At 39.6% G+C, this 16,366-nt stretch overlaps 1 protein-coding gene across 3 annotated transcripts in view; it reads left to right on the top strand.

The window, feature by feature from the left end:
* The window catches only part of AGFG2 (ArfGAP with FG repeats 2), a 48,296-nt gene that overhangs the window by 7,548 nt on the left and 24,382 nt on the right, over positions 1-16,366 (top strand). For all 3 annotated transcript variants that reach the window (XM_027843994.1, XM_027844002.1, XM_027844009.1), the window contains exons 2-3: positions 8,316-8,409; positions 15,889-16,004. In XM_027843994.1, the coding sequence (XP_027699795.1) occupies positions 8,316-8,409; positions 15,889-16,004 (210 nt within the window). The remainder of the gene's footprint in view (positions 1-8,315; positions 8,410-15,888; positions 16,005-16,366) is intronic.

Genomic DNA, 16,366 nt, shown 5'->3' on the forward strand with positions numbered 1-16,366 from the left:
TTTGGAAGCAAGATGGTACTTATACAACATTTAACAGAGACATGGTGGATAAACCCAAGATGCAGAATCAGACTCATACATTTTCAATGTGGGAATTGGTTTTGCTGGACTCTGCATGTTGGTTACAAGGGTTTGTTTGGTTTCTTTCTTTCTCTTTTTCTTTTTCTTTTTCTTTTTCAAGTTGGGAGTGTTGGACTGGGAAGAGGGTTAGGGAAAAGGTGGCCAAAAAAAGGAAGAAAAAAGAAAAGGCCATTGTAACATTTTTTAAATGCACAGAAGGTCAGAAAGAATCACATAAAAGCCAGGCAGCTTTAGAAGTTACATGTATTATACATTTAAAAAGAAAAGCAACATGTATAATATAATAGAGATTCATAGTTGAATGTATTAGACAAGCAAAAAAGATAGCTACTGGCCTAGTTTAGCTGCAGTCCTGTCAGTATTTCCCTTTCCAATTCTGAGATTGATTCTAAAGTGATCCTTCCTTTTCCCAGAAGCAGTCGGAGTGTGTTTCTTTGGATACAAGTGTCCAAAGACAAAGAGTATCAGTGCTACAAATCTGGCACAAATGAAAGAATTGGATCTGGTAAATCTGGCTTTTTCCATTGTTGACCAGGTGCAACCCCTTTATCTCACTGACTGAGCAGGTTGAGTGAATTTTGTTAGTCAAGGTAGAAGCAAAATATGGACAGGCTCACACTGGAGGAGAGGGGTGGCTAAGACAGGAAGTATGCAGTATTTCCCGAAAAGTCTGTGAAAACAATTCCCTTGACTGAAGGGCACCTTTCATAGACTTCCAGAGGCTGGTGCAGATACGTATTTCTATAATAGACTAAATAAGAGGTCCTCATATAATATCATGTTATCTGCTAGGTAATTCAGATGCAATTTAGCAATGCATCTGAAGTTAGAGGGAATGTGGCTGAGAACAAGTATTTATAAAGTGCCTACTTGGTGCTAGGCACTGTGCTGAGTATTACATTATAGATATCTCATTTTTGATCATCAAAACAACACTGGGAGGTAGGTACTATTTTTATCCCTATTTTACAGTTGAGAAAACAGACATTGAGATTAAGTGACTCACCTAAGGTCACATAGCTAATAAGTGTTAGCGGTGGGATTTGAATTCAGGTCTTCTTGACTATAGTCTAGTGCTGTATCTATTTTGTTGCTACCCAGGCTGGTTTTCCATGATCTTTGATAAGTTCATCCAGTTCTAGAGAGATGGCATGTCATATTTAGAATGAATATAGACAAGCTGGAGCATAATAAGGATAGTGTAAGTAATTCAAACCTTCCATGTAAGGATCTGTTGAAGAAGCTAGAGTGTTTAGTCTGGAGAAGAGAAGACTTGGGGTTATTAGATGTGAGAAGGGTTTCAACTTTGCTTGACCTTTGAGGGCAAAACCAGAACTAATGAGTGGAAGTTAGAGAAAGGCAAGTTTCAATGTTATATAAGGAAGAATTGCCTAATGATTAAGGCTATCCAACTTTGGGATGAACTGCCTTGGTAATGGGGAATTCATTGCTTTGGGTGGTAGATTAAATGAACTCAGGTTCTTGTCCTATACAGTTGTATAAGGGCTTTCTGATCCTGGGTATGTCTGTTCCTTTATAGCCCCTTCTTGTCAGGAAAAACAGCTGAGTTGAGAGATGAGACATCAAGGACTTCAGGTCACAGATTCTAGAGCTGAAAGGAATCTCGGAAACTACTGGGTTCAGCCCCAATATATGAGGGTAATTGATTTGCCCCAGTCATACAGGTGGTGAGTGTCAGAGGCAGGATTTGACCCAAGGTCGTCTGACTCCCACATTTAACAACATCCCTCAGTTAATCTCTACTTCTTCATTAAGGAAAGATGTGTCTGATAGCTATGTTGAGGAGGATGAGCAGGTGGTGAAACTGGCCTTGCTCGGTACACAGCCAGGGACTGACATGCATCCTTCTGGATGACAGAGTCATAGAGTGTGGGTTTGAAAAGGACCTCATTGGCCGTCCAGGCTAACCCATAAAACATTTATTTTGTGTTAGGCCCTGTGCTAGGTAGGAGGAATACAAAGGCAAAAATGAAATTATACATGTGCTCCAGGAACTTACATTCTATCAGAAGAGAAACGTGTCGACATGTAAGTATTATGTTTTCACTGAGCAAGCAGTAGCAGCTGGGGGAATCAGGAAGAGCCTTGGGGAGGTGGCACTTGAGAGCTGAGCTTTGTAGGAAACTATAGGGATTCTAAGAGACAATGATAAGGACGGGAAGGCATTCCAGGCATGGGGAACATCCTATATAAAGATATAGAAACAGAGAAATTGTCATATGAAGAACCCATATTTAATAGCAGTCCTTACAGTAATGTACCTGACTGGCTGCTCATTCAGTATCTCCATGAAGACCTCCAAGGACGAGGAACCTGCCACTTCCCAAAGCAGCTACTTTGGGGCAGCTCTACTTGTTAGGAAGTTTTCCCTGACATCAAATCTAAATTTTCCTTTTTGCAACTTCCACCTGGTCCCTGGTTCTGTTCTCTGAGACTAAACAGAACAAGTCTCAATTGTCTTTTAGTCAAATACTTGAATATAGTTATCATTTCCACTCCCGCCAAGCTGTTCTCCAGGTTAAATATTCCTAGTTTGTCGACTCTGTCTTTATAAACATAGACTCAAGGCCCTATATCATATAGGTTGTCCTCCTCTGAGCCCAATCCCACTTATTGTCCTTAAACTGTCATTAAGAACTGGAATACAGTCCTCCAGAAGTGGTTTGATCAGAGCAAAGTGCTTTGGGACTATTACCCCCTTATTCCTGGAAGCTGTGGCTTCCTTAATGGAGCACACCACCAATTTAGCTTTTTGGCTGCCATATCATACTGCTGACTCATACTAAGCTTGTAGTCCCTTAAAACTCTTGGATCTTTTTCAGACAAAATGTATACCTGTACCTACCCTACTCTCTACTTGTGAGGCTGATTGTTTTAACCGAAATGTAAGACCTTAACAATTATTCCTATTAAATTCCTATTAAATTTGCCTTTCAGAATAGAATTTTGTTGATGTTTTGCTGTTACAAGTTTTCCCCCTGTATCCTCTCATCTTCCCTGAAGCCATATATTATAACAAAGAATTTTGTTAAAAGAGGAAGAGGAATACAATGCAAAATGTCATTAGATGCAATGCTTCGCACTCATGGCCTTTTTCTCCCACCTCTACAAAGGAGTGGGGGAAAGTATTTTCACATATCTCCCTTTGAGGCCTAGCTTGTTCTTATAATTTCGCAGATTCCTGTTCAACCTAATCTTAGTTAGTTTATCACAGGGATATTGCACACCTAGTGGATAGTGTTTCTTTGAGCTAGGAAGACTTGGGTTCAATTTCTGCCTCTTGACAACACTGCTGCCATGACCCTGGGCAAGTCACTTAGCCTCTCATTATTCTAGACAGCTCTCTAAGACTATAAGTTGTAAAGAAGTTGGTGAACTGAACTGGTAAAGGAAGTTTCCTTACGTGGCAGTTTCCTATACCTTTACTGATGAAGTCCAGTCCCTATCACTAAATTCAGCCTAGTACTCTAGCCAATCAAGATCTCTTTGAATCCTTATTCAGTTAATCATCATTGTTTTAGCTCTAGTTATCCCCACTCCCTCCCCCAATATTGTGTCATCTTCAGATTTAATGAGCGTGTCATCTGTGCCTTTAAATCATTAATATGTTAATTATAATTAATATATAATGATATATAAGTATAATTAATAAACATCAAAGGGCCAAACACAGATCTGGTGGAGCAGTCTACTAGAATGCCAAGAAATGTCCTTCTGCCAAGTTACTTTTGAATCATTAACAGCTAGGTGGCAGAGTGGATAGGGCAGTAGTCAGGAAGACCTTGAGTTCCAATCCAGCCTCAGCTGTGTAACCCTGAACAAGTTACTTAACCACTATTTGCTTCAATTTCCTCATCTGTAAAATGGGAATGATAATAGCAACTAACTACCTCCCAAGGTTGTTGTGAAGATAAAATGACAATATTTGTAAAATGTTTTGCAAACCTGTTAAGTGCTATATAAATGCTAGTTTTTGTTAACAACTGCTCTTTGAGACAAACTGTTCAGCTACTTCCAAGTCCTAATTTTTTTTGCCATCTAGTAAGCACCTTTTCCACGAGAATAGTATGATATTTTATTAATTTTTTGCTAAAATCTAGTTAAACTATTTATAGCACTCCCCCCATTTACCAGTCAGTTGACAATTAACTGTCAACAAAGGAAATTACATTAGTTTTGCATGACTTGTCTTTGATAAAGCCACATTGGATCTTTGTAATCACCACTTCCTTTGCTAGGTATTCACTAACTGTCTATTTTAGAATTTTAGCAGAAATTGAAGTCAAGTTCAGTGGCCTCTGGTTCACAGATTCTTTTCTTTTCCCTTTTTCATAAAATTGGGGCATCTGCTCTTTTCTAATCCGAGGGAGCTCTTTTCTTTGAGTCTGTTATCTATCCAACCAATTTAATTCAATAAACATTTATCTAGTGCCTTCAATGGACAAGGCAATGGTTAGATCCTGGGGTTGCAGATATGAAAAACAACAAAATCCCTGTTCTCCTGGAGATTAGTTTACTTGGATGGATAAGACTATACACAATTAAACATAATACAAGATAGAATGTGGGAGGGACAAAGGAGAGATCTGGGCAAAATGTTCCAGGAAAATGTGAGGGGGGAGTAAATACTTGAGGAGGATAGTCAAGAGGTTCAGTCTTGGAGGAAGAGGTTTGTTGGGGAGGGTCAGAGAAGACTTCGAGGAAGAAAGGTGGCTCCTTAGCTTAAGCTGGAAAAGAAAGATTTAACAAGGAGGAAGAGAGAGTGCATTTGGGAGAAGACCTGTGACAGTTCCTGGAGGTGGGGAAAACAGGGCTTCAGAAACAACTCTTGATTTAGGTTGTCTAACTAAACCTCTTGGGATTCAGATTTTCTAACTAGGTCTTGTTTTTGGAGCTGAATAATGTATTTTGTATTGTGTTCTTTATATTCTCTAACATTGTGTTCCTGTTTTATGTACACCAAAGGCAAAATAACAGGAACATCTTGTTTGATCAAACTCACTTAAACTAACATACTTGAGACTCTCTTTATTCACTTTGTCATCTTTATCTTCACTGCCACTCCAAAATCCCAATGTATGCCTGTCTATGGGTTCATGGTTCTTCTGATATTTTTTGCTGGATTTTCCCTAAGCAAGAAAATACATTTCCTTGCTCTGCCAGACTCTGACAGCCCCATATTGTCCATACCAGTAACCCCTTTTGATGTGTTTGTTAGTGATAAGAAACCGGAAAACCCAAAATGCCTTTCTACTTTCTATTTCTTTTCCTTCCTCCCCTTCCTGTCCTCCTCCTCCTCCTCCCCCACCCCCACGTGGCAAGTTAGAATCATATTCTGTACAAGCTATCACTGCCTACTGGAGGATGGTGTCATACTAATTGTTTCAGATTGGCTTCTGAAGGCTTCCTTCTTGTAAACTCCTAGAGAGCCTTAATGCATTTGTGTATCTCTCCTTCCACCTAGCACAAAGCCTCATATGCAATAGGCTATCAGTTAGCAGCTAAATGAATGGTGAAAGTAAGGTACAAGGAAGGGACCCTGAGGAAAAGGATGAAGTTATAAAAGCAGATTAGACCATAAGGTCAAGATAATACCTCTGCTGAATTTTGGAATGTTTCTGTTGAGCTTCATTCTGATCACAGGGGAAAATCATGACAAATGATGATAATGATAAATGACATATGTCAACTTTAAGGTTTAAGGTTCACAAGTAATCTGGTGAGGTAGATTCTACAGATGTTATTAGTTCCATTCTGTGTCTTTCTTGTCAGCAAGTGTCAGAGGCAGGATTTGAACCCAGATTCCTCCTGATCCCCAAGTCCAGCATTCTTTCCATTTTTGAGGGAAACAAGACCTCGTGAAAGGGCAAAGCCTGGGAGCTACTTAGGAAGAGGAAACTAGAGCATTCCTGAAATGTGATCTGTGGATGCTTCAGTATCTGGGTCAGGTCAAATATTGTGAAAGTAAAGAATCCTGGCTTCTCTGTATTCTTTATGTGCTTTTTGGGGAGCAATTTTCTCTGCTGACTCCTGCCCTTCCCATATTGTTTGAGACTTTCTCTTAGAAGTCTGAGCTACAAGTTTCTGGCTATTTCTATACGACAGCTGAACTTCTGTAACCCTAACTAGCTACCATGGATCTGTTCTTCATAATCAGCACCTGTCCACTGGGGCAGAATCCCAGGAAAGAAAGTAGTTGTCTGACCCTTCAGTGTTCACTCTGTTTTGTGTCATCTGTTCTCCTGCCCCCAGAGCCATCACTTATATTCCTAAATAGTGCTGTTTTTCTAAACTTGGCAATGACACCTTTTTTCCTTTTTGTATATATGTCCCTATCTCCTCCCTGTCTTTGTGAAATTTTTATGGTTCCTACTTAGGAAACTAGTTTCCCAGGATTCCCTTGGATTCAGGGAAATCCAAGAGGATTTTATATGAAACTGTGACTCTGCATTTCATTTTACATGCTTTACAAAAGTATATAAATGTCCATTTTTTTCTCCCCCCTCCCTTTGTCTTGCTAGAAACATTAACTAGGGCCTACTATAGTTAATTTCTTTGTATAAAGTCTTGATTTGGCCAGATTTTTCCTACTTATTTTTTTTCTATTATGTATTTTGCTATTATATCACTTTTATTTCCCAATATGTTCTCCCTCCCCCACCTAGACAGCCATTTGTTATAACAAAGAATAAAACATAGGGAAGAAAAATGCAATTCAGCCAACTAACCAACACATCAATACAGTCTTTTTTTTTTTTGCATTTCTTATATGTTTTTAAAAAAATTTTTTTAGTTCTAAATTCTCTCCTTCCCTTAAGCCCCTCCCCCACATTGAGAAGGTAAGTAATATGATACTCATTCTACATGTGAAGTCATGCAAAACATTTCCATATGGGGGGGGAGGGAACAAGAAAAATAAAGTGAAAAAACAATATGCTTCTATCTGCACTCAAAGTTTATCAATTCTCTGGATGTGGATAGCATTTTTTATCCCAAGTCCTTTGCAATTGTCATGGATCATTGTATTGATCATAGCAGCTAAATCTTTCTCATTTAAATATCAACTCAAGCTTGACAGTATGTTGAGTTTTCCTTATGTAAGAAAGGGGAGGCACATGCATTTTTATATCTGTTCTTTAGTATCAAATTTTTGACCAAGTTTTTAGGGGATTTAAAACCTTTTTCCTTTCTTTTATTTTACATTCTGTCATTTGAGATTGTTTCTCTAACTTATTCCTTGTCTCTCTCAGTCACTTCTGTGCTTTAAAATATTTTAGAGGTAGAGTAGAAAAAATAAATTTTTCTTTTACTAGAAAGAAGCAAATAAAGTAATGGCCCATTCTCTGCCCCATGGGCTAGTTTTATTCTAATATGTTATCAGAATAACAGGTTTAAGATAGGACTGGTAGGAGGGTGTGAGAGAACTCCTGTGTCTTTCCTGTTAGAGCACCTCCCCCTAAAGAACTGGTTTCGTGGCCTCAAGAAAATACCATCCTGTTGGCCATGTGGTCTCCACAGGACTACTTTGACTATAGTTGAACACCCAGGGAGTAAACAGCACACAGCAGTTACATAAGCCATCTCAGCTAAAAGCATGGTTCTAGCTTCCTACAGGCCTATAAAGCCTTTTAGATCTTGCTGGATTAAAATAAGTTCCCTAGTGCTTCATAGTAAGATCCAGTAATGAAGAAGGCTGGTGAAAGACCACCTGCCTGCTGTGAGGACTGGGAAAGTAGAGACTGGAGAAGGGCAGAAAAAAGAAAATAAGTTTTCATGTTTGTTGCCAAATCAGCTATTTGGGACCTTTTTAGCATGACCATAATGCCACTGGAATATGCTTTTACCCTCCAGGTTTTAGTCTTCAGATGCTTAAGTGCCATACAGACAAATTGAGAAAAATGGAAGTTGGTTGTCCGTATTCCCAGAAGTGTTCTATAGCTCACAGGTAGGGCACTAGAGATGTTGGTCTGCCAGCCTGTAGAAAAAAAGGATAAGCAGATTCTTTGTTTTCTCTTCAGAGTGACAGACCCTCAAATGTTCTTGGCTATTCTTTTTCTAAACCTCTCTCTGGCTTTCACTAGCATTCTTCCAAGTCTTCCTCCCTCTCTTTCTTCCTTCCATAATTAATTTTTTGACCCTTTTCTTTCTCCTCTCCCTATAAGCAGCCTGGCAGTGCTAATCACATTATATCTCTCTTACTTTTCCTCGCACAGGAGAGGCCTGAATCCCCCTCACCGAGTCAAATCTATCTCCATGACAACCTTTACTGAACCTGAAGTGATGTTCCTCCAATCTCGTGGAAACGAGGTGAGTTGCCACAGATAAATTTTATTAGAAGGCTTTGGCTTTGCCTGAAGCATATTATAAAGGGTTTTTGTATTTTTGAAGTTATGACATCTTTTTTCTTTTGGTTAAAATTTTCTTTTCTATTTTTGGGGGAAGGACAAAAATTTTTTTATTTTGAATTTAAATGCCAAAAAAAAGGGAGCATTTCCATATACATAGCTCAATACAAAAGGATGATTGTATATGAAACTGTGAATCTCCATTTCAAACTACTTGCTTCAAAAAAAGTAAAATTTGCACATTACTTTCAAGACTTTCCTGCTTGTCTGTGCTTCCTTTAGAATTTCTTTTCTTCGGTGTATTTTTTAAAACAATTAAATGGCCCTTATTTTTTGGTATCACTATTGCTAGTCCTTCATTCAGTCTTACCTTTCCCCCTCTCACTGCTCAATTAACTGAAACTGAAAGAAAGGTGAAAAAAACTCCTTGTAACAAATAAGCATAATCAAGCAAAACAAATCCACATAGTGGCCATGTCCAAAAATATATGTCTCTGAACCTTGTGGTCCATCACTTCTCTGTTGGAAGGTGGGTAACATGCTTCATGATAGGTCTTCTGGAGATAGTCATTAATTTGATCAGAGTCCTTAGGTCTTTGAAAGTTATTTTTCTTTAAAATGTTGTCATTGTATAAATTGTTCTCCTGGTTCTGTGATTATCCCTCTCTAGTGTTATCCTCCTTTTTTTTTTTTCCAGCCAAAGACAAGGTTTATTAGAACACCCATCACATTGGCCAGACTCTTTAAGGAGTCTGAGCATTAGTGAGCTATTGGCTAGATTTTAAGGATCTGAGCACCTTAATGGAGACAAGATGGACCTTATATACAGAAAACCTGTGGGAGGGATCTAGGAGTGACCAAATAGTTTGGGTGATTGGAGGAGGGGTCTAAGGAAGATCTGAATAGGAGTGGCTAGTAAGCTGAGGTGAACAGAACTCCTGGGACCTGGACCACGTGGCCTAGGGAGAATGGAGCCTAGCTAAGATTAAGAGTGGGAAATGGTCAGGAGCCATTGGGAGGTAAGACAATGGAGGGCTAGGCTAGATTAAGGGTAACAGAGAATCAAGAGATTGGGCATAGCCACAGGGAAAGGCCAGTTGATGGAATTATAGCCTGAGGCAAAAGCCTGAGATTTGACCATGTGGGAAAGTCCAGGGTTTTTCCTTTTTGGGGTCTAAATCTCATCCTCATCATTCCCCCCTCAAACAAGTGGGACCCAAATTCTTTTGGGGTAAGGGGTGAAGGTCTCCGCTTCTGAAACTGCTTCCTATTGGCAAAGGGCGTAGAGCTGTCCCTACCTCGAAGGGGTACTAAAGAGGAGGTTGACTGGAACTGAGCACAGGCTGCATCTAGGGAACGGTTCAGGGACATTGGCTGGTACCCTCTGTTTTCTATCAACTGTAGGTGAATGGCCTGTAGCCTGGAAGACACAAATCCACCTCATAGCCAGACTCAGGAATAGCCAGGTGGGTAACATTCCTTTTCAAAGGAACATAATGGGGAAACTGAGCCAGGAGGATCCCATCTTAGACTGAAACTAAAATTGTCCTCTCAGCTTTTCCCGATTCTGACTTCCCACCAGTATCACATTCTGTCTGAGTAGCTTGTGGCATTTCTCTCAGATGGTGGATTATAGATTATTGATGTATTATTATGATCCATCAGGCAACTAAAAATAAAATCCTATGAGCTTTTACCTCACACAGCAAGTTTCACTAATCATAGTTTAGGAAAAACTTTTCCAGGATTTACATCTCAGACTTAAGTTTGTCCTGGTGTGAAAAGCCAATCGTTAAAGATTGTTTGTATATACTTGCAAATTCTCAGCGAGACAAAACCCAAACAAGCTTTTTGGCAAGTTTACACATTAAACAATAACCAACAATAGCCAAATTATGAAAAGTTGCTTGACATAACTGATACAAAAAGTTTACCAATTTGAAACTTGAAACAAACCCATTACCAGTCAGGTGACTTCAGTTTTGTTAAATGCATTTCCAAATTACTTTACACAGAGGATCAGCATCTCATCATTAACAGTTAAAACTACAACTTTAAAAGAACGTGCTTGCCCAAGTTCAGAGGCAAGCTTCTTTACCTAAAGCAGGACATATTGAAGCTGGGTGATGCTTCCAGGCAAGGGTTGCCCCAGGGCCCAAGGCAGTTGCCAGAGGGGCCCAAGCTGTAGCTGCTGCCCCTCCCCCCCACCTTCCTTTCCCAGGTAGGTGAGGGTGAAATCAAAGGTGAGGAGTAAAGGGTGAAACTCTCTTCTCCTATGAGAAGGGTTAACAGATACCTTCTTGACTCAAGGGAAGGGAGTGGAAAAAAGGAGTGACCTTTCTTTCAGTTTCAGTTAATTGAGGAGTGAGAGGGGGAAAGGTAAGAGTGAATGAAGGACTAGCAATAGTGATACCAAAAAATAAGGACCATTTAATTGTTTTAAAAAATACACTGAAGAAAAGAAATTCTAAAGGAAGCACAGACAAAAAAGGTCGTGAGGAGGAGTTTCAAAACTCCTTAATGATCGATCTCAAAACCTCCAGAATCTGCTAAGATGTTTTTAGCTGTTCTAACTTTTCCCTGTAACCTCCATGAATGAGGATTCAGGAGTATAGAGGGGATTAAGTAAGCCTCTGGGAATCAAAAAGCAGCTGCAGTTTTCCCCAACTTCCTAGGGCTGAGAGAATTGACAGAATTGGGCATACGCTTCCAGATAGGGATTCTGTCCTTGTCCTGTATGCTGTGGAAGGTGTACCCAGGTCCGTGGCCTCAAACCAAACCAGTGAACTGAGAGCCTGAGAGGTCAGGCTGAGTTCAAGACAGCCTTGTAACTATCTTCCCAAAAAGCACCTCGAAGACTTGGTGCTTAGAGAGCTACTCCAACTGCAGAGCAAGAAAAGGAGAGGGGAGGCTTACATACCTTCCAGTCTTGGCTGGAAAAGAACTTGGGATTAGGCAGTTTCCCCACACAGGCCTCCAAAATGTTGAACTTTAGGGGTGCTGGGACCCCCAAATCAGGACATGCGGGTCTTGCCGAAAAGAATCCAACCCAAGCCTTTTTTCAGCCAAAGACAAGGTTTTTTAGAACATCCTTCATACTGAGCAGTCTCTTAACGAGTCTGAACATTAGTGAGCTGTTGGCTAGATTATAAGAATCTGAGCCGTTATCCTCCTCCTTAACTGCTCATCTCTTCCTGTACTCTCACACCAAACCCACGTGTGTGTGTGTGTTCAGCACTTTGTCCCTTTCAGATGAGAGTGAGATTCATCCTGTGCCCACTTCTCTTACCTCCTCTTCTGTGTTGTGTACTCTTCTTCTCAAGCAGCTTAATTATTAGAAAACATTCAGCTCATTCCTGTTGCTGAAATAAATTTATTTTCTTAGGTTTATTTGAACTCTTGTGTCTGTATTTTAAAAGTTCTGCTCAGCTCTAGTCTTTCCATCAGAAATGATTTTAAGTCCTCTATTCCATTCAGGGTCCATCTTTTTCACTGTAGGATTATTCTCATCTTTGACAAGGTAAATTATTTTTTATTGTAAGTCTTCTGCCATTTGGAATATTATATTCCAAGATCTCCTTTTACACGGATAAGATTTCAGCACAGTACTTTTCCATCACATTTTTATACCCTATCTTGTTCATTCACTCCTCAATTTCTGGGTCTCCCTTTCTGATTCCTATTCTGTGACACCTCAAAAAAAGCTTTAATATTTTTGTAATCTACTCAATCAGTTATTTATTAAATGCCTTCTATGTGCTAGGCACTGTGCTAAGTGCTGGGGATACAAAAAAGAGGCAAAAGATATCCTTAAGGGGCAGGTAGTTGAGCTCTGGCTTAGAGCTCTGGCCTTGGAATCAGTAAGACCTGAGTTCAAATTTGGCCTCAGACACTTGACACTTACTAGCTTCGTGACCCTGGGCAAGTCACTTAACCCTAATTGCCTTACCAAAAAGCCAAAAAAAAAAAGAAGACATCCTTAGACTTTGTTTTGTTTAGGACTACTCCCTTTCTTAATCTTCCCTCCCTCTAATCCCCTCCTCACATTCTCCTCTTTCCCTTCTATTTCCCTGTTGAGTGAACTGTAATTCTGGACTCAACTGTGTGTGTGTGTATTCTTTTGAAGACTTCAGTTAAGAGTTTGGTTCCATGTCAGTTGCTCTCTCTCCACCCCCATCCTCTCGTTTATAGAGATGTTTACTTGTGTGCCATTTTTTTGTTTGCTAATTCTTCCAGCCTACTTTTTGACTTTGGACTTAATGTTAGGGTTGAGCTCTGCAACACTTCTGGGCCAATCCTGTTGATGCTTTCTTGAAGTATTCTGTGTTGTGTTATTCCAGGATCTCAGGGACAGGTAGGGAACCTGCAAGCTTTCAGTGCTTCCACAATGATCAGATCAGGGCAACATCTGATTGTTACCTCCTTTGGTCTGAGCTCTGCAGGTCCCTGACTTCTTTAGTTCTGTGCAAGAGTAGACTGCTGTTGGACTCAGCCCCTATCAGTCAGCCAGAAAGCCCTTTTGGTTTAGAGTGACAGAAGGGTATGCTCCCCTTTGGTCTGGGATTCCTGCCCTTGGTTATTCCTCTGTAGGCTGAAGTGAGATGCTGATGTGAGTCTGGGTTCTGAGCTACACTGCTGCTGTTGGCTTCTGAACTTCCTTCTTTCTCCATACACTGTACCCAGAGGCTCTCTTCCTGGAAATACAATCCTTGTACAAAGGTCCCTTTCTTGGTATGCTCTGTATCTATGACCCAGAAATGGGTGGTAGGCAGCAAAACTGCCAGTTCACCTCTGTCCCCATTTTTACCTGTTATGGATCTGCAGGTGGTCCAGATTGGGTCAGATACCTCCTTCTGTTCTGATGCACAACCTCTCTCTGCTTGCTGGAGTACCCTGCATGCTGCATAGTTCTAGACAGAATCCATCCCCAGTGTCCAAAGACCTTCTTGTTTGCATCTCTGTGCTGAACTGTGCTGAACAAAAGTCTTACTATGACTTTTTCTGGATTTCTTCATCAATATTCAGTCTGTATTTTCTAGATCTATTTGGAGGAGTTTGTGGATGAGAATTCACTACACTGCTTCCTGCCACTCCTATATCTTGACTGTGTCCTGATTTGAATAAGTTTTGATACTGATAGGTGTTTTTCTTGGGGTTTTGAGGCAAGGCCATACTTCACCCCTTATTATTTTTTCACTGGATTTAGGATACAATTGTTGTTTGTTCATAGATGTTCAGTAAATTATTGATGATATAGTTTATAGTTGGTCCATGACCTTCATTAGGGAGAAAGGAGATAAATCTCAGAGTCCCTTTGTAGAGAAACTGTCAAATGCTTAGTGTTTTCATGTAGACTGAATATAGAAGGAAGCCTGTTTTTAAGTATTGGGGAAAAATCTTCATGAGATGTGGGTTATACTTTTTTGGGCCTAGTGCTAATTCAAATCATTTATTTTAAGTTAATTCATTGCCCCTCCCCCCCAGAAAAAAAGAAAAGGAAAGGAAAAAAAGTGACAGTTAAACATTTTAAAACAGAAGAGAGCAGAAGAAAGTTCAGAAGGGGACTCAGAGAAGTAGGATAGTGCTGAGACTGCTGGGTTAAATTTAATATGTACTTTCAAAGAAAAAACAAGCTGTAAGTAATACACTCAGTGTCATATACAGTCATTTTTCTGTTTTTTATATATGGAAATGTTCATGTCTGATTTTTGTCAAGTTCATAATAAAAAAAGAAAATGAATTCATTATACATAACACTGAATTCTGAGGATCAGTGTTTTTCCAAGGAGGAAGCATATGGTACATTGGAAAGTGCCCACCAGGCTTGGAGTCCAAGGACCAGGACTTGTCTGTCAGCTCTGTCACTGATGAAGACATAAAAAGCTCCAATTCTCAATTGAACAGGAGGAATTCAAAATGTTATTTTTAAGCTTGAGAGGTTCTTTGTCCTAACTCTGCAAGACCTTGCTGATAACAAGAATGTGAAATAGTTTCAGGAAGTAAAGACAGCTGTCCTTTGTTTGATGTTCCTTTCCTTTGAAGATGCCCTCTTCTTGGCCTCTCTATGGTCCATAAATTGTCTTAATTGATAACATTTTGTTCCCTTTTGGTGTAAGGTATAAAACCCTCTTTGTGAAACTTACCCTTTGGGAAGAGGTATCTGTGTCTAAATTTCAGATTCCTTCTCTTTCTTTTGTAATTGCAGAATTAAAAAGATTCATTTGTTCCTGAGCATAATTGGTTTGATCAGAATTGTCTTTTCCACTTAGCACCTAAAAGACAACTTCTCTTGGCCTCAGTTTCCCCATCTATTAAATGAAAGGATTGGATTAGGTGACCCCTTTAGAAATGATAGTAGTTTTGCCTTTATACAGGGAAATATACCTAATCTAGATGCCCCAGACTGAAGATTTCTGGGCTTTTCTTTTTTGACCATTGGGTCCTGATGGACTAGGTTCTTAAAACCTGACCATTACTCACAAGTACCCAATACCGTGATTAGATCAGAGCTCTATTAAACTGGGAAATGGGGTAATGGGTCTGGCTAAACTGTCTATAAAAGCATTGAAATCCACCCCAGTGGGAGTTTTCTAGATTTCTTGTAGAGTTTCTTTTTGTGGAACTTGAACCAACCAAGGATAGGTTCTTTATTCAAGACACAGTTGAGAAATGTCACCGTTTTGACATTCGATTCCTCTTTTAAAAAATATAAGAAGATTATTAAAAAAATTATTAGATTGAATACATTGACAGATAATCACTGTAAGTAAATACTAACTGATAAACTCTCCTGGATATTTTTCTTTATCTTCTTCTGGATTTAAGATTGCTGAATTAGACCTGTTGCATAGTTCCAAAGAGACTGAAACATTAAAAAATCAAGACGACATAGGTACATTGTCAGGAAAAGCTAAAATATTTCTTTCTAGACTTTGTGTCTCCTCTTGTGCCTAGGACAGTGCTCTATACATAGTAGACTCTTAATGAATTCAACTTCTTTTGCAAAGTAAATTCTTCCTCCTTCCTCAACTAAGCCCAGAGGTTTGTGGAATGCTTGTTAGTGGTGTTTGTGTCACTTACACTGACCAATATGAGGAACTTGGATCTTGAAGACAAGGGCCTCTGATCAGCCCAAAAACCACACACTTCTCAAGACCATTAGAGGCATCATTATGTTGATGAATGTTCAACAGTTCTCTGGGGAAAAAAATGCCTGCATGACACACTTTTAAGTTTAATCTGTATCATCAGTATTTTCTCTATGCTCTCTTAAGTCTAGACAATCAACAAAACAATAAATCAGGCTCTGCATCTGCTAATTTCCAAGGTATAAATGCTCATACTGAAAATTTTTCAGCTTCTGGTTGGGGGTATGTGTGTTTTTTACTCTAAGCTGTCTTCTCCAGCACCTATGTTACCTGTGTCTCCTCTTGTACCACAGGTTTGCAGGAAGATCTGGCTGGGTCTCTTTGATGCGCAGACCTCCTTAGTCCCAGACTCCAGGGACCCTCAAAAGGTGAAGGAGTTTCTTCAGGAGAAATATGAGAAGAAGCGATGGTAATCATGGAGGAGGGAGGAAACAGTTACATAGATTATGTGTGGTGTATATTCTTCCTTTCTTTCTAGGTATGAATTTGGGGCTTCTCTGGAAGCTTTGGTTAAATCTTTATAGACTCAATCATAGCTCAGTCCTGTCATAATTCTACAGAACCAGTCTTTGTTGAAGGACAATATTTTTTGTCCTTAGTCATTTGTCACATACAATTGGTGTTCCTCAAGTTTAACAGAGCAAATGGATTAGTTAGAATGGTGGGAGCATATAGGCAACAATGTGTTTTTATTCATACCAAGTTGCTATCTTTTGTGGGGAGAGAGAAATTGGAGGCAGGTATTTTATCAGGTGAAGTCTGAACCTTCAT

This window comes from Vombatus ursinus, unplaced genomic scaffold, assembly GCF_900497805.2.
Source record: "Vombatus ursinus unplaced genomic scaffold, bare-nosed wombat genome assembly UNPS02005197.1, whole genome shotgun sequence".
NCBI lineage: Eukaryota > Metazoa > Chordata > Mammalia > Diprotodontia > Vombatidae > Vombatus > Vombatus ursinus.